The sequence below is a fragment of the Ciconia boyciana genome, chromosome 1 (genome assembly GCF_034638445.1).
Source record: "Ciconia boyciana chromosome 1, ASM3463844v1, whole genome shotgun sequence".
NCBI lineage: Eukaryota > Metazoa > Chordata > Aves > Ciconiiformes > Ciconiidae > Ciconia > Ciconia boyciana.
Window position 1 is genome coordinate 56543852 of NC_132934.1, and position 22570 is coordinate 56566421.

General features: G+C 44.4%; 1 protein-coding gene across 1 annotated transcript; it reads right to left on the bottom strand.

The window, feature by feature from the left end:
• Positions 1 to 252: 252 nt before the first annotated feature.
• Positions 253 to 22540, bottom strand: ACO2 (aconitase 2). Its single transcript, XM_072868159.1, has 18 exons — positions 22418 to 22540; positions 16488 to 16630; positions 15144 to 15402; positions 12869 to 12961; positions 10543 to 10701; positions 9981 to 10131; positions 8578 to 8682; positions 8222 to 8313; positions 7833 to 7938; positions 6579 to 6736; positions 5397 to 5470; positions 4578 to 4689; positions 4273 to 4395; positions 3926 to 4081; positions 2581 to 2772; positions 1637 to 1769; positions 1201 to 1322; positions 253 to 746 (listed from the first exon to the last, which is right to left on the bottom strand). Exons 1-18 carry the CDS (start codon positions 22451 to 22453, stop codon positions 603 to 605), a joined length of 2358 nt encoding a protein of 785 aa, XP_072724260.1. The 5' UTR covers positions 22454 to 22540; the 3' UTR covers positions 253 to 602.
• Between the last annotated feature and the right edge of the window lie 30 nt (positions 22541 to 22570).

A 22570-nucleotide genomic window follows, 5' to 3' on the forward strand; every position in this document is an offset into this window, starting at 1 on the left:
AGGAATGTAGTTGGGAGGGTGGTGATAGTCACGAGCATAGCCTGCAGTAGGTTAATGTCAAGGGATAAATAGTGCAAGACAGCTGTGAGGGCTCTTTTTACCATGTGTGTCTGTGCACAGCAATGATTTACAGAATAAGAACTAGGCAGGTACCATCTCATCTCCCTAAGAAGTTCTTTCCCAGCAACAGTGACAGGGGAAGCAGGGGCTGAAGAGCAGGATTGTGAACATAACATGAGACAGAAGAGATGGTCACATTCTTTATTTTCATTTTATTTCTTTAACCATCAGTAAAGTGAATGGGCAGAAAACAACCAACTGAGCAGACAAACCCACCTTAGCTGGTTATTTCCAAATATAAATAACTGTGGGACAACCGAAATTGAGCCAAAATAGAAAAAGGGAGCTGGGGAATTTAAAAGACAAAAGTAAGCCTAGCTGCACTCCCTTTTCATAGTGTCAGTGAAGAGGAAGTACCATAACAAAAAGGAAGCTATGGTTACATTTGATCAGACATTTATTCCAACAGTAGGCATGGAATTGCACTTTCATGAAAATGCCAAAGCTGAATCGAGTCCAGTGCACTGGGGCATTGTGCACACTTAGCTTGATTTCTGCTGCAGCTCCTTCATTCTGTTCAGGGCACTGCCAGCTTGAAACCACTCTATCTGTGACTCGTTGAAGGTGTGGTTCAGCATGATTGTTTCTTGGCTCCCATTGGGATGCTTGATGATGCATTTCAGAGGCTAAAGGAAGAAGACAGTTTTTATTTCCCCCCTTCTCTTTCAAGGGAGCAAGTTAACTGAAGCTTCTCAGAGGAAAATTCCTACATGTTTTTAAAGGGTTGAAAATGAAAAATTACAGCTCAGGGGGGTCTTAACATAGAAGTGCGGATGCAGTTCCTTGTGGGATAACACTTCTAGGGAGCACTCGTGCCTAAGGCAGCAAGTCCAGGAATTCAGAATATTGTACAAGGGTTTCTCGTAACTGTTCAGAATAACATGATCTGGTTCTGACTTGCTCTCTAGCCCCCAGACCACTGGCGCAAAGTGTCTCATCTGGCTGGCTGGCAGGCTGCACTGCCCGTGGGTGCCTGTGCTGCTTCAGGCCTCCGGCACACAGCTCCACACTGCTCCCGGACAGTGGCACATCCCCGATCCCTGCCCCCCGAGTGCAATGACAAGACACCCAGACAGTTACCTTTCCAGGTGCGAAGTCTGCCAGCCCCACAATGCTTAGCTTGTCCACAGGATGAATCTTGTTGTAGTCCGCTGGATCAGCAAAAGTGAGAGGCAGTAGACCTTGCTTCTTCAGATTGGTTTCTGTGGAGAACAAACCACCAAGCACGCTTGTAAGAACACACTGCAGGGGATCAGGAGTACCTTCTGGCTGCCTAGTGCTTCTCAGAGTAGTATTCCAGCAACAATTACTGTCTTTGTAGCAAAATCAGCACATCCACTGTTTGTGGCATATCTAACTAGATACGTAACAGGATTCCTGACAAGAAGGACCATGCGATCTGTCAGCAGATAGGGTTTGTGCCCATAGGTGTTGAGCCCTGGGGCAAGGTGAACACCGCTTCCACCCAAACCAAATACATCCTGTTTACACACATCACAGGGGAAATGCAACTCACCGTGGATCCTGGCAAAGCTCTTGGTGATGATGACCCTGCCCCCCAAGTGACGTGGCTCCAATGCTGCGTGCTCCCGGCTTGATCCCTCACCATAGTTTTCATCCCCAATAACTGCCCATTTGACACCCATTTTCTGTGACAAAAGAAACAGATTTACATTTCTGCAGTCACTCAAGTGAGGAACTAACAATAAATATCCACCCACACATGTAATTTCCGTGCTACCCTACTGACATTGCTGTGCTATGACACCTCCCAGAAGGCTCCCTTTGGTTCTGAGGAAGGACAGAAATAAAGGAATTAAGTGCTTCACAGCAGTTAGGGACTGCCATCCTTCGCTAACGAGGGCTGAGGAGGATTGCGCTTGGGACCCAGAGCAAATCCTTGCTGCCACCTTTCCTTCCATGGTCCTGTGCCAGAGCAGCGTTCACAGCAGTCATGATCCCTGCTTTACTTCTGGAAGCAATACAGAAAACTTTAACTTCTGTCCACTGGAAGAACCAATCTGAGACCACCAGAGGGTGAAAGGACATTGCTGGAGGTTCTAAGCCAAGTTTTAAAGAATGAAGGGGACAAGATTAGAATTTATTTAAACATTAGACTAGTCACAGGTGAAACAGTCCAGGAGGCAAGATTTAGTTGCAGTCTGTTCACACCCGTGCCTTGTAAGGTGTGCAGTGCCTAAAGGAGTTCTTCCCCTTTCGTCTATGATTTCTGGTCCCCTCTGGGTCAACAAGATCCTCCTCCCTCTTCCCCATAGCAGGTAGGGAGAGAATCTCCTACAGGAACTGCCACCAGAGTAAGTCCCAAGAAAAAGCCTCAACACTGAGTGAATTCACAGCTGCTGTTACTTGAGAGCAGGAGGGTGAGATCCTCGGTCTTGGCACAGACTGCCTGATGTGTAAACGTCCTCTTAAAATAGATACATCAGGGAAAAGTCTCACCTTGTAGTAACGGGCTGTGTCTGGGACTGGCCCAAACTCCTGTGTTAATGCATTCCTCACAGAGTTGGCTTTGCCATTTTCAATGTTGATGGCACCGATGAGCAGGTTGTTGGAGATGTTGTCCAGATGGCCACGGAATTTGAGCCACGGTCCGGCTGCAGAAATATGGTCAGTGGTGCATTTCCCTTTTACCTAAAGGGTAGTAGAAGAGAAGAATGTCTTAGGATGGATCAGTGACTTGACCCTTCCTCAACACTTTTTATTCTGAAGGATCCTCACATCTCTTTTTAAGGGCATGAACCCAAGAGAATTGCATCTGTTACAGAATCAAGACACTCTAAGGCAGAACACAATGGTCATTCTGCATGCATTGAGGAGGAAGAACATCCCTGTTCCAAAGGGTAAATTACAAAAATGAGCTTAGCCATGACACCTCCTGCCATGTCCCACTTCCCTCAGTAGCAGGTTCTTCAGGTACAAAAAGCAATTAAGCCCTTCCTGCTACAGCTCGGCCTCCCTGCTGGGGGAGTTCAGCAAGATGCCAGGTGTTTCCTTTAAGTTTCCAATCTGCACATAAGCCTTCTCAGCTTGTAAGAACAGAATTCCCAACCAGAGATAATGGCCTTCCAACTGCTAAGTCCCAAAGTGCTTGCAAAGGAATTGCCTGTGTCAAAAACTCAAGCACAGCTCAGTATGGCCCTTGGGAGTACCTGCAACTCTCTGCCATTGAGAATCAGCAATGTTCCTGAAGGTCAGTTCCTAAGGGATTGCATTTCAGAACTCATCATTGTATTAACTGAAGTTTTCATCCTGTTAACTCACCATAGGCAGTGAGGAGAAACTCATGTCTTCATTAAGAGGCTGAAATGCAATGCTTAACTATTGTAATTTATCTTTCTGTACAATGGGAAGAGAACACACATACTGATGGATGAGAAGTTCCTAACAACCTCATTTCAGACAAAATGCATCTTGGAACAGTCAGGTATTAGAGATGCTAATTAAAGAACCCATCCACCTTTCTGCTGCAGGTTATAACTGGGACAAATTCTGCAGACTGCATGGTATGGGTAGGATCATATCACATGGTATAACAAGCTTCATTTTTCATGGTATTAGCTAACCACTAGCCCAAAGGAGAAAAGTCTCTTAGTTATAATAGAAGTATCAGAAGGAAACACTTGGAAGGAAGGAAGACCCTTGCTTCACCTTCCATAACAATGTGGTTGTAGGGGAGGGAATCACAGATAGCTCAGAGGCACATCCAAAGCTTCTAGCAATTGATGTGCAAACCCCTGTTCAAGCAATCCTGTCATAGCCGGTGTTCCCCAACTTCACTGCTGACCTTGATGAGGATCAGCATGTCTTCTAGATCCTTGCCATCCCACTTATCGAAGGGCTCGAGAAGCTGGAGGCGCTGGCTGGTGGGGCTCACATCCACATGCTGCCCGCTGCCATCCTTGGGAGGGTACTGATAGGTGTCCTGGCCTGGGTCAAACTCCTTCCAAAGAAGAAAGGAAAATCATCAGCCATCTCCAACAGCACACTAAGAGAACAAGCCAATACAGGCAGCTGCACCCATTCTAGCTTTAACACTAAGGAAGAAGTCAGTGCATGAAAGTTCCCTTACTACATATACAACACTACTTGTGACAGGCCTTCCCTCCCCCCATCTCCAGACTGAGCAGTTACCAGCTTGGGCAGCTCATCTGCATCAGGTGCTTCTAGTTTAAACTTCTTCCCATCTGCTCCTGTCAGGTAATCTGTCTCAGGGTTAAATTTTAGAGTGCCAGCAATGGACAGGGCTGTGACAATCTGAAAGAAAAAAATGACAAATTTAAAGGCATATTCTAGCACCAATCTCTTCATTTGAAAGTCCTACGCCTAACAGTCTCAAAGCCAGCAGCCAAGCTACACTGGGTGTCTTCTGCAGGCAGAGGAATTAGGTCCCAAGACATCCTGAACAACTCCACGGCCCCCCTCTGGCTTTTTCTTACCTCCGGAGAGGTCACAAATGCATGAGTTTCTGGATTGGCATCATTGCGACCTGTGAAATTCCTGTTGTAGGACGTAACTATTGTGTTTTTCTCTCCTTTCTTGATGTCCTTCCTGTGAAAGAAACAAACATGCTCATCAAATCCAAAGGGAATATTGCTTCTACTTGTCTCACTGCTAAAATCCCCCAGCTTGGTTTTGGTAGCAATCACTATCTTTTGGCATGAATTGGTGCCTGGACATGTTTTCCTCCCTTAAGCACAGACTCAAAACCAAGGACAGTGCAAAACCAAGTCAGACACTGATTCCTGGAGTAGTTTTCATAGCCCATGTTGTGCACTGTTGAACTGTCTAAACAATAATCAAATAAGCACATTGCCTCTGGACATCCACCATTAGCAATGACAAAGCCACATGAGAATGTGGCTCCCATCCCTTCTATTGGGAATTTTCCTCCCTGCCACTCCAATGATTGAAGTCGGACTAATTCACTTTTCCTATTTTAAAAAGACCATACAAACTCCAGTCCACCCTCTCACAGATAACAAATCTCTCTCCCCAGTTTTTGCCTACTGTAAGAAGCCTCCAGGTGTGGCCACACTTGTGGCCATTCTGTAGCTTCCTTCATCTAAAGGCTCAATATAAATCTGCAGTCTTTCATTTCTCCTCCTCCAGTGCATATCAGACAGCTATGGCCAATGGGTTTTTAAGCATTTATTTTTAATTCCCAGTGTGTTACACTTACAATCAAATTTGGCTTCACAGAGTGCTTTAGGAGCTAAGAGATACAAAGCTAGAGTGAGGTCAGTCTTTCACTTTACCTGTCCCACTGGCCAATGCATGGCCCACAAGCGTTGGCAAGAACCAGCCCTCCAACATCTCGCAGGACTTGCGCCTGGGGGCAGAGAACAACTTTGTTACTAGTAGGAAGTCTGGAATAAGTTTCTGGGGTTGCTCTTTCAGGGGAAGAGGACACCTGCCTTCTAACAGAAAGCACCGAGCCTGAGAAAATTCCCCTTGTTTCACTTGCGAGTTTTGAGTCACTTTTATAAATACATGGGGTTTGATCCCAGTAAAGCTGTAAATTAACACTGGAGAAGAGCACAGGATGACTTGTCATGATGTTCCCATTCTCTGCGTACTTCAAATTGAGCAATCCAGCTACTCGCAGATATTTGACTGAAGGGCAGTGCCTGGTCTGATCAATACCCTACATACCTCCTGTCCACGTAAGGAGAATTGGTGAAAGTGCAGGCAAGCATGTGTGTCTGCTCAGTCCATTCAGCAAATGATTCAATTGAGAGGGCAGCTGTTAAGGAAAAGTATGACTGTGGACTTGTTGGAGGAGGCATTAAGCATTGGCTGGACATATCCACATGTAGACTTACATAGTTGGTCCCCAAGCTGTGACAGCATCTAGTATTTACTAAAATACTAGAACTAATCAAAACATCATTTTCTGCTCCCCACAGAAAAGGGGAGAAAGTAGGTGGTGGTTCCTCTACAGAAACACTTCATTTTAATCAAACATGAGTTTCGCCATAAGTTTAGTCTAGAATGGGAACTTCCTTCCTACAGACAAATGGCTTGCTCACATCTTAAACTGTTCTTAAAGGAGAAAACTGGATTGCAGGTGGGTGCTAGCCCTTCATCAGCCACGTCCATCCACAGAATCCCAGAAACAAAAGGCATTCCTTGCTATCCATACTGTTATCTCCTCAGGGCCCCAGGTCCTGATAACTGCCTCAGCTCTGCCCAGTTCCAATCCCAGTCTTATACGCCCAGGTAGTAAAGATATTACTATCAAAACACCATCAAGGTGATTGGCAGGACCCACAGGCATAGTAACACAAGACTGGTTACTACACCAGTAATTGCACCTCTAGCAATAAGTGAAGACAAAGTTTAAGAAGTTTCCATTAGTTACATCTGGACTCCCGAATACTGTCTGGAAGAGAGTTTAACACTTACTGTTTGGAAGCGTAAAGAGCAGTCATACTCACATAACCATCTCTTTCAATGGTGGCACGGATCTGCTCTGAGCCTGGTGTGATTGTGAACTGAGATTTGCACTTCAATCCATGCGCTAGTGCCTGTTTTGCCACAGCTGCAGAGCGTCCCATGTCCTCATAGCTGGAGTTGGTGCAGCTGCCAATCAAGCCTGTGGTGTTTGACAGAAACAGGGAGGTGGTTACTGCAGCCCCCCATTCTAGGAATCTTCTCCCTGACTCATCTCTCAGGAAGAAAAACAAGGGACAACCATGTTTTCTGCTGACAAGGAATCTGAAACAATTTCAGGTACTAACACTGCCAAGCCTCCCAGCAAGATACTGTGGACACAAGCAATCCCTTGTCCAGCTTTGGAAGTTGCAAAGTCAGAACACACTACCTGGTCACTAGTCTGGTTATTGTTTTACAAGATCAGAGTGTCGCCTACTTGCACTTTGGTTAAGCAAATTACCACAGAGAGGTATTGTTCCACGAAGACAGAAGAGGCTTCAAATCAAGATGGCAAGAAATGGAGGAAATGATGAAAAGAAAGCATCCTTTGTTACAGTACAAAGACCACATGAGGACATCCTATACTGTCCTGACAGCATTCTGGTGCTAACCAGCAAAAAATAAACTCTTGCAGTTACAGCTGCTCTTGATCCTATTTGTAACACTATCAAATAATACATTTCCCACCTAGGATGTGGCCTTTACAACATAGTTGCATTCTTTTCTTTCCCCCAGTGACCAACACTTGAGTAGCCAAACGACAGGTTACCATCCCACAAGTGAGTGTGTAAGTATCCAAGCCTGCTCTTTAGGACATACTAACTTTACTATGTCCCAAGCGCTCAACAGCCAGCTGCTGGGAGGACTGACAATCATGCTCCTGGCTCCTGACAGATCTTGCAACAGACAAATCCATCCAACAGACTTTTAACAAAGGTGCTCTTCAACAGGTAACATTCCCACCAACCCAATCATTCAAAAATTTCCAAGAAGGAAAAAAAACAAACTTGTCTGCCTCTTGAGATTAAAATCCCTCCAACTATCCCAGATCTCATCCCACACACCTGACCCAGGTGGTCACTAATCTTCCCAGCAAATTCATATGGCCATGAAGAGATGACACTGCAGCAAAGTCAAAGGGCATACAGCAGTAATTAAAGGACTGGATCCCAAGCTGCGTGATCAACCGCTTATCCCAAGACAGCAACATTTACGCTACAAGGATGAAGGCAGAGGAAAGAGCAAATGCTACCCACCAACTCTGATATCAACAGGCCAGCCCTCCTTTTCTGCCACAGCACCAATCTCTGACACAGGGTGCGCCAGGTCTGGTGTGAAAGGTCCATTGATATGCGGTTTCAGCTTTAAGAAACAGTGACAAAGTCAGAAATTACAGTAGCCAAGAAAAACCCCAAAACACAGCAGCAAATCAATTCCTTTCATAGCTCTATCTGGAAGCTGTTTAAATAGGATTCTCCCACACAAACACCAGAGCAGGAGCTGTCAGTGAAGCAGACCTGAGTGTTTTTTGTATGTTCTAGCACAGCACCAGGGGTGTCGCATCAAACTCCCAGCTTGGTCCTCATTCACACAAAGCAGAGTCACATCACAACATCCAAGATGGCAAGCAGGAAGGAAGCCTTACCTCACTGAGGTTGATTTCTATCACCTGGTCATACTGACAACCAGAATCTGGTACCAAGTGTTGCTGGAATTCGTCCGCCAGCGCAGCTATGTCTGGAATAAGAAAGAAGGGATATCTGGAAAGTGCAGCAAATATGAGGGAAAAGAAAAAAACTTGGAACAGCTAAATACAGGGGGTCCACCATATACTTCCCCAGCCACTTCATCTACAGACTTCCCGCTTGTATCAGGTGACCTACAGGACCATGCAAGGTCAGAAGTCACATCAGACACCATTGTAGGAGGATGCTGCTCTCAGAATACACCTCTCCACTTGAACCCACACTTCTATGCACTTCAACCCCCAAACCCTCTTACCAGCTCGCCCAGTCTTGCCCAAGTATTTCTTCATCCGTGCGTTGTAAGGGAAGACTGATGTAGTAGCTCCGATTTCAGCCCCCATGTTACAGATTGTTGCCATTCCTAGAGAAGGAGAGGGAGAAGAGACCACAGGGTCAATGAGAAAGTCCACGGCCATCCAATTCTGCAAAAGTCAGTCCATGGAAAAGACAGCAAAGCCAAGAGAGACCAGGGCATTTTTCACAGAAACCCAATTTCACAGCAGAGAGGACACACTGGCTACATAATGGCTGGCTCAGCCCCTAACATTTCTGATCGATACAGTGCTTGTGACCACTTTTCTGCAAAGAAGGAGCTGAAAGCTACACTGATTCTTGCAAATACTGGAAGGGATGACAGGGAACCCCCTCTCTGCACTGAGCACCAAATATATTTACAGCAATGAGCAGTGTCCCTGCTACCTGCAATGGGTGTCCTGTCCCTCCCTACCATCTCATTTATCTTTACTGCAAGAGCCAGAAATTTGTGAGAAACTTCATGGGTCGAATAAAAAGCTTCCAGTGATGGAACACAATAAAGAAAAAATATTTGCTCACAGCACGGGGATCACCTATGCCTTTCAGGGACACAGCAATGAAGCTGCAGAAGCTGCTTTTACATTTAATGAGCTAGAAGCAGATATCACAGGTCAAGTTCCTCTGATTTCACAGAAGAAAAATCCCAAATCGCTCTCACGTTTGTAAAACCAAATATTCCAAGTTGTAGCCAAGCCATGCAAACGGAGATGAGAAGCCCAGATTGAAGGCTGCACTTCAAGCCAAAGGAAGGGACACTTCTCATAATTCGGTCCTAACTAGCATTATTACAGACAACTGCAATTTTTGCTGGTTCAAATTCAGCAGCCAAAGACCCACAATTAGCTAGTGTAAGACTGCATGTTACAAACTGCTGCTTTCTGGTCTCCCGTCTGCCCTGCTTTTCTAAAAAGCTTTTTCTTTAGCAGTTGTCACACATGTACGCCCTTCAACCTGTTTCTTTCCTCTCTCCACAGCCTATTTTAGGCTGAAATGAAAATGTCATCCTTTATCTCTGACATCTCCACCCTCTAAGCATACGCTGGAATACCTCCACCCTTACTCTTATCCTGATGCCACCACCTTCCAGGATTCTTCACAATTAACCATTCAGTGTTCTCAAAGTCACAAGAAGATTTAACAGAGAGAGTTAACTTTTTCACTGAGAGGCAGTGCTATCTTGTTACACCACTCTCACCCACTCTCCCAGTTTGCCATGTACTAATCATCTGGCCAGGCTAAGGGAGAACATTTAGCACTTCTTGCCTGATTCCCTTCCCAGCCTCCACAGACAACACCCAACTCCAACAACAATCCACTCCAGATAAGAGATTCGTGTTGTCTTACCAGTGCAAGAGATTGAATCCACACCAGGCCCGTGGTATTCGATGATGGCGCCTGTTCCACCCTTGACAGTGAGGATGCCAGCCACTTTCAGGATCACATCTTTAGGAGAACTCCAGCCTGAAAGCTTGCCAGTCAGTTTTACACCAATAACCTGAGCAACATTAATGGGTGGGGAAAAAAAAAAAAATACTGACACCATTTCCTTTCAGCAGCCAAAACAATTCCTCAGAATTTTTCCTAAGAATCTGAGTGGTCGCAATACCAAAAAAGAGAAAATCCTGAAGTATCAGAACATGTGCACAAGGGCTGAAACCACTGACAGGGCCAACTGAAGGGAAATCACTACTCACCTATCACTCTCAGTCCCTGAATAAAAAGGCTGGAAATGGAAACTCAGAGCTGCCAATGAATCAGATACCAGCTGTTTAAGCCAGTGTGTGATTACCACCAAGACCATAATGGTATATAGTGCCTTATATACATAGTGCCTGAAAATCAACTTTTCTTACATATCTTATATCTCACCCTTCACATTGATGATTAGTATTCCTTTTGCTCCTACCTTTGGGCATTTGAGCTCCCAAGGGATTCCCGCCATGACATCTACAGCATCAGCTCCACCCACACCAATGCAGATTCCTCCCAAGCCACCTCCATTGGGGGTGTGTGAATCTGTGCCGATCAGCATAACCCCAGGGTAGGAGTAGTTCTCCAGAATGATCTGAAAATAAAAATGGATTGTTTGCTTGCTTGTTTGTTGGGAAAGGAGGGGGAAGACAGCAAGAAAGAAGACAAGAATAATAATTTAGATCAGTTTGTATTTGCAGATTTCAGTAGCAAGAAAGTAATTGAATTTGGTTTGGATTGGAAATTCACATCTGTTTCAAACTCCTTGCGGAGGATGTAATGACAGAACAAAGTACCAAGTCTCAGCCTCAACAGCATGCCCACATGGCATGCTGTTGGCACTGCCTAATCATGCATCAGGTTACAGTTTGACCAAAATAACCTTTAAGAAACACCACTCTTGGCAAGATAACTGAGAGAGAGCAAGCAAGAAACTTCACCCACCTCAAGGAAAGCAAGTTGTTTCCCTAAGTCTCAGCCCCTGCGATAAGCCCCTTGCTCATCCCAGAACAGTAAGAAAACTTAAAAAGTGATCTCCATTTTTTCACTGGAAGACTGCTTCCTTCCACTTTAGGCTTTCGCTAAGGCGCCACCTTTGTTAGGGGTCAAGAGTCTGTTCCTTAGTCTCCACACCCTTAATCAATTGCTGAGCAAGCCAATTCACCTATCCAATGCTAGCGAGACCTTTCATAGTCTTTATACTCCCACAGCAGCAGAATACCAACATGCTCCTCCAATCCATGCTGCCAGCCAAAACCTAATCACATAGAAGAATCCCTCACAAATACACCAAGAGGCTGCCCTTCCCTTACTGCTGCTATTGATTCCACACAAGACTCTTCAACTACTAGCAAAGCCACAAGACAGTTCTTCAATGAAAAATTATGAGTTTTCTATGGTAGCAAAACAGTAGAGAACTCAATGCTAATGAACTTCTCACTGCATATGTGCCATACCAACATTATGGACAGCCTTTCTGGGAAGCGCAGACCTCACAGCACGTGTGTTACAGAACAGCTTGGAGAGAACTAAGGTGGTCCTTTATTACGATGACCAAGGTTTTGCCTCTAGTACTTCCAGCTTTATTTGCTTGTAGTTCACATTAATATACTTGTGCAAGAAAGGTCACTTTCAAGGACTCACTTTGCAAGAGTTGGACTCTGAAGCTATACAACACGACCAATTTTCTCCAGCTGGAGAAAGTCAGCCCCAAGAAAGCTGGTAACCACACACAGCATGGAGCTATGTTGCCATGTGACAGATGTTACAAGCGGTTTCAGAACACAAATGACCTGAGGTGTTCCCATAACCTTTTGGGGAGTTCACCTGTTCTATTTCCTTTCTCTGTTGCGTCACACCACGTTGAAGTAACCTTAGTAACTCATTTTGTAGCTAAGAAAACATAGGACAGAGCTCTTGACTCCACCTGGTCACAAGTTCCCTGCTGACAGGATGCTTACCAGTCATGCATTCTCCTCTCCACTCCTTTTGCTTCGTGCTGCACTTCAATTTTTACTGCCTGTGACTCAGAGGAACAATGAAAAATGTCTACTGGACCCACAAAGCAAATCAACCAAAAGCAAGTTACGGAAATCCTGCCAGAGTTGTTGGTTTTAAAAAACAAAAAGCCTCATTAAGTGGAAAGTTATCTTGGGACAGTCATATTCTTTTAAGGTGCAAGTGCTATAACAAGAGAATCTCATACTTGGAAACTGTTGGAAACTGTTTTGCATTCTAATCAGTTCACATAGCAACTCATTAAGTGTTGCCATTCTTGAGTACTTAAAGTAAGCTTCTCTATTTTGTGTCCTTATATACTCTCCTGGTTTTTATGGAACCAAACACATACAAAATAACCCTAAAAAAAAGTATATTCCCAAAGCTGCTTTCCTTACCACCAAAAGCAATTCACATTAGCCCTATGTAGCCAGCTTCATGGCATCACCTTACTGTCCCAATCATACCAAGAGGAGCCAGCCCACAAGCAGTTATTTCAAGCTTCTGTGATTCACATGGCATGCTGTTGGCACTGCCTAATCATGCATCAGGTTACAGTTTGACCAAAATAACCTTTAAGAAACACCTCTCTGGGCAAGATAACTGAAAGAGAGCAAGCAAGAAACCTCACCCACCTCAACAAAAGCAAGTTGTTTCCCTAAGCTGGTGAAATTCTCTAAGGGTTGCACTTGAGCTCTCTCTTCACCATAAGGTAAAAGAGCCACTGCATGTTCAAAGATTGCAAACACATACACACACTTTACCTGGTGAATGATTCCCGACCCAGGTTTCCAGAATCCCACTCCATACTTGGCACCAGCCGTTGCTAGAAAGTTGTACACCTCCTGGTTTATGTCCTATTCACGCAGGGAAACACATAGTATTAGTAACACACTTTGTTCTTCCGTACATCAAGAGCTCATTCAAACACATTCCCTTCCCTCCCATGCCTGTCCATAGTTTGCTCCACAGTTTTGTAGCAGCTACAGGGAGGTGTATATCACTTTTAAAACCAAAAGGGATGAAGACTGTTTGCCAGTCAGTTGTTAACAGACCATTTAATTTCATCCAACTTGTAGCTCTACTAAAGCAACTTTTTTAGTTTCCAATTCCAAACAGCACAAGGGAAATAGCACAATTAAAGGAAAACCCTGCCAATAAGGCATTTCAAAATGCTCTGCTCATTTCTTGTATTCTCAGGGGGTTTTTTTAACCTGTTTCCCTTTCTTCTTCTAGCCCCTCCTTCCTTCTCTACCAGCTGCTCCTTTTGCTTTACAGATGCTTTGCAGACATTTCAAACCCTTTAGATAAGCCTTTCTCCTTTATTTTTACAGATTAAGAAATGGAACTGGAAGTTTCTTGCTGCCAGCGGAGTTGGTGGGTGTCATTTCTCATTCTACCAAGTCCCCTGTTTAAGACTCACACAATGCTGCCTTTCTTGCTGCACTATAACCATTACTGGTGGAGGTCACACTGTGAAAATTGCTTGTGAGAATAACCATGGTTGCCAAGGAAGTATGACACTCTTATGTCCTGACAGTTCTTGGCAGAGGAGTGGCAGAGTAGATAAGATAAGCGCTAGGAGGAGAGAGTTTCTTAAAGACTGTTCTCATGCATCTACGCTTCAGAATAAAGAGAAAGGGGAAACTGGAGATAATGGAAGAATTGTCTCAACACACATTTGCTGAAGTTTCCCATGAGGCAGCAGCAGTTCTTTAAGCCTCGTTTTCCACTGGGAGTCGGGTCACTTCACTCTGTTTGTGCATCCCTCCCCCAGTAAAGCATGCTGATATGCCAGGAGCAGATCCAAACCGCTCTCCAGCCTGCCAGCATTCATTGTGTGCCAACTGGCAGCAGCAGAAGCAGAACCCAGTCAGAAGAAGGCAGGACCTTTACTTGCTCTGCTCAGAGCGGATGGCAAAGGAGGGACTCGGCTCAGCTCAGGACTGCAGTGAATATAATTGCACTACAGAGAACAAATGCAGGAATAGGGGGAAGGGGAAGACTGGAGGTGAAAGGAAGAAGAGAAACCATCTTATTTAGTAAGTCCCAAATTCTTAATTGCACAATTTGGGCACAACTTAGGACTGAGATAAGCGGAGCAAGAACTCCCCAGATTCACTCCTGAGTGGTGTAAGTTGCTTTACTGTGGCCTGAAGGAGGAAGCCAGAAGCAGTTACTTCAACATCAGGAGTTTCTGAGAATAGATACGGACTAAAACCTTAAAATGCAGCTGAGCCCCCACAAACTGTTTACTGTTCGTAAATTTTGGTATCAACATCCAAGGCACAATTCCTCCTGGCTCTGACAGTGAACTTAGGCTAGGACCACTTGGAGTAACGAGATTTTCCTCACCTCCCTGCTATGCTAAGAGCATGTTCTTTCTTGGCAGATACATTGTGGTATGTAAGACAGAGTGAATGTGTCTGTATTTAACAGAAGCCCCTACAGAGGAATAAGCAGTAAAACAGTGAACGGGAAGTTTAAAAAAGACAGTGAATCAGCAGTTGGACAAACAACACATTGAAATTCCCAAATAAAAACCAACATCCTCCTTGCTTCTATACACATTTATACCTACCCTCGTTAGCCCTGAAAGCTGCACATGCTTCAGTGAGTGTTCTTCAGCTAATCACTAGCAAATGGTTTGGGAAACGAAAGTAGTTATTTGCTCCCCCCTCACAGGATACACCAGTGCAATGCAGACACATGTTCAGGAAGTTTTCACACTGCCATACTGCGGCATAAAGAGCATAACTCTCTAGAGTAATCTGTATTCCTTTTTTTCCCTTTGAAATAGATTTTCCTCTTCCCTTAGCTGAAGTATCTTCTCACTCTCCAGAACACACATATGACCTGGGCTTCCACCATTAATAGATTAAGACTAGCTTTTCCTACATTCATGGTCCTTTAAACCATGTAATGGATGAATCACAGCTGAAAAACTGTGGGGGGAAAAAAAACAACTAAAAATCTCTTCCTTCAACTGGAAAGAGGCTTTCAAACAGACAGAAAATTCACAGTCTCTGCAATAGTGACCTTGGCTCTTCGAAGATCCTTTTCACCACCTGACTGGGCTTCAATGAGGTGATCACAGTGGATGGTGGAAGGCACAGCCACTTTTGGCAGCCCGCTGCTGATGAACTGTAGCATTGCCATCTGAGCAGTGGCATCCTGCATGGCCACGCGGTCTGGCCGTAAGCGCAGATAGGTCTTGCCCCGCTCAATCTCCTGTTTTGCTGGGTCATCCAGGTGTCCATATACAATCTTCTCAGACAAGGTCAGGGGACGGTCAAGCCTAGGGAGAAAAATTTTAGTATCTGCATCTTGTGCACTTCAACATTTGCCCTTTTAAGCATGTAACAGAACGTTTCCCTGTATCACTCAGACTGTTAAGACCTATTAACACACAGAAACCTGCATGCTCTTCTTACAGCACTAAAATATCAACTGGCAGCCGGCTAAAACAGGAGCTCAGTTCAGAAAGTTCAAAAGTATATGGATTGATGTAACTTTATGCTTTCTTTTATAATCTTCCTATATAGTAAAAAAACCATTGACTCTGCTCATTTCTTGAGTCATACCTCAGGGCAGCAAATGTGGAGGAGAGACAGAGGTCAGATTCAATTCACAAATACCAGATCCCACAGCAAGCAAGTACAACTAAGCAGAGTTTCATGACCTCAGACCTTTCATCTTGCAGCTGTATCAGTTGAGGAACCTATTTATGTCAGTGGTGAGACCTTCTGAGAAGTAACTAAGTAGATACAATGACTTGAAATGAGAGCTACCGCATTTAACAAAGGATGCAAAGACTGAAGGACATGTCATACAAACCACTGCCGAGGCAAGTGGAGCAGGAATGACAACTTAGCAGGCACACAAGCCCCTATCAGCAGATTAAGGTCACTATGTTTACATATGCTACAAATTCCCAGCCATCCTTTCCGTGCCTAACGCCTACAGTGGAACACAGGAGAACATTCACTGTCGAAACACAGTGCAAAGGAGCATTACCCTATAATGACCGCTGCCCACGCGCTGCTTCCCGAGAAAGGAGCAAGGGCCAATATGAAGGCTCCTCAAAGAGGGCATTAAACAAAGAGGACAGAGCCCTTTCTAGCATCTCCTCTGCGCTGGCCTGGTTCTCTGCATGTCGCAGTGCTTCATCGTAACCTTCAACCCTTCCCACAGTGCCCCACCACTACCTGGGGACACTACAACTCCTGTTTCACTACATTTGTGACTGCCACCGCGCAAAGCTGCTCTCCCTAGTAAATATTCCCTGTGCCAGGGCCCATGACATTTTTTTCCTCCTCTCCCATCACTGCATAGCTGCATGCTACACATTGACCCCTCCCCTCTTCCCTCCTCCACTCGTACCTCTTACGGACAATGTTGATGTTCTTCTCCAGCTTTTCATAATTTATGTGTTCATTAGGCTCAAAGTGGCTCATGGCCACCTTGGCCCGCTGGCACAGGACAGGAGCAACATGGTAGCGTCGTATCCCACTGTTCAAGGCATGCTGGAAAAAGGAGAGTATTAGCACTAGAACCTTGCAGAGTGAATTCCTATAAAATATCAGTAAACCAATTGTTTTTCAGTTGTTATTCCTGGGATTTTACGGGCTGAGGAACAGAAAAATTGCAAATGTTTTCAAAGGCACCCAAGGAACATTTGATTGTACAATATTGCATATTATGTTAAACAGTGAGACACCAGGTTACCCAGAACAGGTAGCATTTACCAAATTATTTTACATTTCTATTTACAGCACCAGATGCCTTACACTTTCAGTGAGAAATCTGCTTTCAGGCAATGCTGAAATAATTCTTAAGCAAACACCAGTTTGCTATACTCCTGACATACTACAGCCATGGTGGAGAAGAACCTATTCAGTTTCCAAAGCAAGCTAACCTTAGGTTTGTATTTGCTCACTGGTATTGAGTTTATATTGACAGACTGGCAGGTGACACAGTATGGGACTAAGTAGATACCCATCTCTTCCACTATCACATACTAAGTTCCCTATGCAGGGTCCCTGCATGCCGTTACAAAGCTTATTATATTTCCACTTAAGGTGAACCACGTTTCAATGCTAGCTAGAGTGACTTTGATGTACGCGTCTGGTCTACGATGTAACGCAAAGCAGGAGAGAGGCAAGATGTGGAACAAACAAATCAGCTTCACCAACCTGGCTGTGCAGATCCACGTGCTATTTATCTTCACTCTCACCAAGGCATCCTCACCCTTCCCCTAAGAAAAGCCTTGCACTTGCCCTACAGGTGAGTTAACAGCAGGACAGATGAACTATACTGTTGGCTGAACACATCAGCAGAAAATGCCATTAAAAAAAAAAAGCTCAAGTTTTGCTTGTCAGCCTCCACACTGAAACAGTTCCCTGGAACATGGAAGAAGGGCAAGCTATGGCGAGACACCTTTACAGCTCTTGACCTAGAAGAGACAGGTCAGTGCCCAGGGTTAAAGGGCTCTCACGCAGCTTTGAAAACTGAGTCAGAGGACAGCCTCCATAAAAACTTCCAAGGATTTGGCACATGCATTTCTTGCATCCTTTGAAAGTCTCAGTCATCGGCACTAGAAGTCTGGAAACAGACTGAAGACAGGAGTTCAGAGTTCTTCCTTCTCCAGTATTACACTTTAATCTTAATCCTTTTTTTCCTATTCATCCTCTACTTCAACGTTACAAGGTTTTGATAAGTACAGGTTAATAAACATAGCAGTATTGCACTAAATATCCCTTTTGTACATATGACTGTAAATCAGCAAATGTTCCTTGCGCAGAACACAATCACAATACCAACCACTGTTTTTGCATTATCAAAAATGCTAGTCAATTCTTTAGATCTGTTCAAGCATTTTTAATTTTTCCCTGTGAATATTTTTTCCAGTTTTCTTGTTACCAGCATTGAAAACATTGCCTGAAATAATCATGATCAATGAGACATCACCAATTTTTATCCAAATCTCTTGTCTTATTGTCCTTTTGATAACATTTGTTAGTATCTTACACAATAAAATTTCAGGAAATCTAGGCAAGATCATAATAGCCAGCACATTAGCAATAAGGGTGTAGTTTGTTTTTTTACTAAAGTCCTAAGCTGTTAGATATACAGCTTTCAGTAAGAGCAATACAGACCTAGCAGCTGCACACCATTTTCTTTAAAGAAAATCTGAAGCAAGTGAACACGGTGATACAAGAGAGGGCACTGCTCTTCCAGAAGTGCAAATGAAACCCACTCATCAAATTTCACTGTGCTGCACTTTAGTTTAGAACTTCCAGAACGTATCACAGGTGTCAGAGGTGAGACTTTTCCTTCCTTCACCAGCAAAGAAATCAAAAAACCCAAACCAAACACCAGCCAGCTTCTCATTGTTTAACATACATAAGCTGCTCTTTACCTAGTAGCCACGTAACTTCTGTTTTTGTTTTGTTCTGCCTTTTTTTTTTCTTTTTTGTTCACCCCCCTCCCCACTTAAGCATTTACCCAGCACAATTAATGCTGTAGACAATGTTGTCTTTACGTCACAAGATATCCATTATATTGTGAAAGTCTCCAACTGCTGGAGTGGCTGGAAAAACCACTGAGGTATCTCCACAATGTTCATGGAAAAACAATTATCTCTTCCCCAGACCAGGAAAGGTATTTTTTTTAACACAGTAATTCCTTCCTCCCCTGCCGCCCCCAATCTAACCCTGTAGCACAACTGATTAATGGAGTTTCTCCATGTCACCCATTAAACTGAAAGCTAAATTTCACCTTAATTCAGAGTACAGAAGGGGAACAGATTTGCAAATTAAAGCAATGGCAGGGGCTTCATAGCATTCTAGTCTTGCCTGGGACCAAAGCTGATTATGATAAAAAGAGCTCTCCAAAAAGAGGTGCAAAGAAATGTGTCAGATAAAATTCAGACAAAATCTCTTCTGTTTAAATATACACATCTATGTACCTTTTTAATTCCTTAAATGGCTTGGTTAAATCTAGTATTTATTCAAATACTATATAAATATTCAAATGGTAATCACAGAAGTAGCAATACAAAGTAGTTGACTTCTGCTTGACCACAACTTCAGGCTGCCAGAAGTGGGAAGGGAGAGAAATGAGCATGTTTGAAGTGAAGAATGCTGGCTGGACATGGAGAGTGGCAAGAGAAGTCTGGAAAACTGAAGGTCTGTTTCTGTGATGGCCAGTAAGACCGGGTGAAAATGATCACTTAGGCCAATCGATTTCAGAAGACTAGAGAATCATTTTTGTCTATGTAAGACTTTTAAAAGACACCTTTTAAAAGAAAGATATCTTCATTTTACTAGGATGTAAATCTCATTCCACATCTCTACTCTGTTGAGAACTGATTTGATTCAATATGGTTGTTCTCACGTTGGCACCTAACAAGCCTAAGGATCCATCACCAGCGATGAGCAACAGCATACACTGCCTGGTTCAAAAGTCTGACCTCTCCTCATAAAGAGTCGACAATATATTACTGATCACACTTGTTGATTCTTTGTGCCTGTCCTTTTTCCACTGTATCCTCAGAAATGAGGTGGCAGAACTACAAGATTAAGGAAAAGCCACAAGCCTAACAGTTTCCAGCTTCATTCCCTCTCACTCTTCCCTGAAATAGCAGGTGGTCTGGGGGGGCTTCTGTAGTGTTTTTTTTTTTACTGAGTAGCAAGAAGTGCCTTGAGAGCAACAGCCAAGGGAAGTAGGCAGCCAGCAATCTATACATTTTCCTTTTTATCCAGGAACTGTTAATTTCTGGACTGATCACCCAGGAAACAGCTGCCAAGTGATCTCCTCTCATCTGGCATTGAATTTGTTATCCCAGCACCTGAGTGTCCTTATTCAGATTTCAGTAAAAGAAATGGCAGTAATCATTACAGGGCTCCTAAGTCTATCGGTATTTTGGTAGGTGAAAAGCTTCCTTAAAAGACACAAAAAAGCTAGCCTATTAAATGGGTCATTACTTTTGAAATCTCCTTAAGAGAGCCAACACTTATCTTTATAGATTTTAAAAGCTCATCTTGAAAAGCTAGCTGTCTTGCATTTAGCTCACTACAGTGAATGGTCCAGATGCAAGAGAAGTCTGAATTCAGAAACTAGCTTACATTTTGGCAGCAGATATGGTAGATAAATCCAGTAAGCAAAAGCATAGCAACTGTGCTACACACACTCCTAGAAATCCTAGCTGAAACCCAAAATACCATCTTTCCTCATCCTCCCAGATCTAAGAACACTGGCCAAGTTTCCAAGATTCACCATGATTCAGCCTAAAAAAAGCAGTGTGGTATAATCAAATTGTAAACGCAGTCTAATTTTCTAGACCCGCCTCCAAAGAGGAACCAAAATTACGGTTCTGAAGATCAGTTTAGTTCTAGCCAACACTGCATTTTGCCAGCATACACAAAGCTTCCCATATACAATTTCAGTACTTACCTACAAGGCCTTCAATAAAACCCTGATACTTCAGGTGGTTTAGCATTTGACAGTACTACTCATTCAGTCAATCCTCAGCCAACGTGGCTTGAGAAATGGGGCGCTACTAAAAGCATCTCTCAGATAGGCATGAAAAAGATCCTGACCCTTTGAGACTATTAGAATAATAGCACTTTAAATAGGACAGCCCAAACCAGGCTAATTCCAATTTAATTCCTTCAGAGGTAAGCTTCCTATGCAGTTCCAATTCCAAAACAGTTCTAGGATGGGAGATGAGTAGAATCGACGTTAATAACACATGCCATGGTCAATGCTGGCACTATCACAGTGATTGGCAAGGTGATTCTCCTATTCATTAATCTCTAGGCTGCTACATATGTGCAAAAAAAAAATTTGCCTCCTAAAGAGATAACCTAGAAGCATGTTTGATTACCACCACAGATTTAGTCCTTCACAGGGGAAAAACATGTACCCTGAGCCTGACAATAGAAGACAGCCTCCCAGAATACTAAATTCCCCACATTCACTGTGCTAGCACAGCCTTTAGCAAATGACTGCTTGTTCTCATGCAATGACACACCACAAAACGAGAACCAATTCATTATCCTAATAAAGGATTTACCTTCATTTTATGAGTAGTCATTTCTGTTCAAAGGAAAAATTAAAAACTATTTAACAAGTAGAATGAATATACCAAGTTAACTGAAATGGTGCTATTCTGTAACTTTTGCTTAAACTAAAAAAGCTTTACTAAAACACCTACCTGTAAAGTAAGAAAGTAATACAAAACATAAATTAAGCTTCACAAAGTACTTTCAGAATACTACAAGCCAAGTTTTTACTTTGGCTCTGTAAGAAAAGGGTACACGTTGGCCAAGGTCACAAATGGCAAACTAAAAAGTCAAATTGCCTGACTTCATCACATGCTTTATTAAGGGGAGCAAGGCTTCCTTATCCCTGTTAGTAGCCCTAAAAAAAGAAAATTGCATCCTGATATTTGCCTTCCAGGCTTTAAAAGATCATGAAATCTTTATTATTGAGTACACATTAAACACAATAATGTCTCGAGTAAGAGAATCTCTGTGGCGAGCTCATACTACAGGCAGATATGATTTTTAGAGGTCGCGATAGACAAGACTATGAGAATCACTATCACTGCCTTAGAAAAAGAGACAGTTAATGTGCCTGTCCGGGTTGCTTTTCAGTCTTTCTAGGTCCCGTTTATAATATAGACCCTGGCATCTTTTTCACCCAAGGGCCTCTGTTGTTATTAAAAGTAGAAGTTTTGAAGCAAAGTAGGCAAAAGATAGCGAGCCTTTGTGCTCACTAAACACAACGAGAGTCACCTTGTGCTGCCGCACGCTGATAAGGGGAACAAACAGAAAACAAGAGGAAGAAAAACGCACGCCCCGGGAAAGGCTTTTTATTCCACCGTTAGAGCCTATGGCCTCAGGCTCACCCCCCCGCCGGGCCCGGGGTTTGACAGCGACCCCAGCCCACCGAGGCGGGGTCCGGCCGGGGGAGGCGGCGGGGCCAGGCCACGTCTCCGCCGCCCCGTTCACCTTGCGCTCACCTTGAGGGCCGGCCGGGCGCAGCGGCGGGAGGCGCCCTGCCCCGGGGCCCGGGAGGCGGCCGCGCTGCCGCCGCGGCCTCCCCGCCATCGCCATGGAAACGGGGCGCTGGGCCGCGCCGGGGACACGCTGACCTACACGCGGAGGCGGGGACAGGCGGGGACGGCCCGGCCCGGAGGCTGCAGCCGGCCACCCGCCCGGCGGGTAACGGCCCTGGCCCCGCCACGACTCGCTCCCTCCCGACCGCCACCCGCCCCGCCCGCCCGCCGCCGGCGCCCCGCTCACCCGCAGCCGAGCCGCCAGGACGCAGTACGGCGCCATTTTGTTCACTGACAAAGATGAAGTCGCGCCCCGATGGCGTCACGCGGCCCATTTCAAACCTCCGGCGCGCGGGCGGGGCGCCGCGGGGCGGGGTCTCGCAGGTCCTAGCAGGGTTGT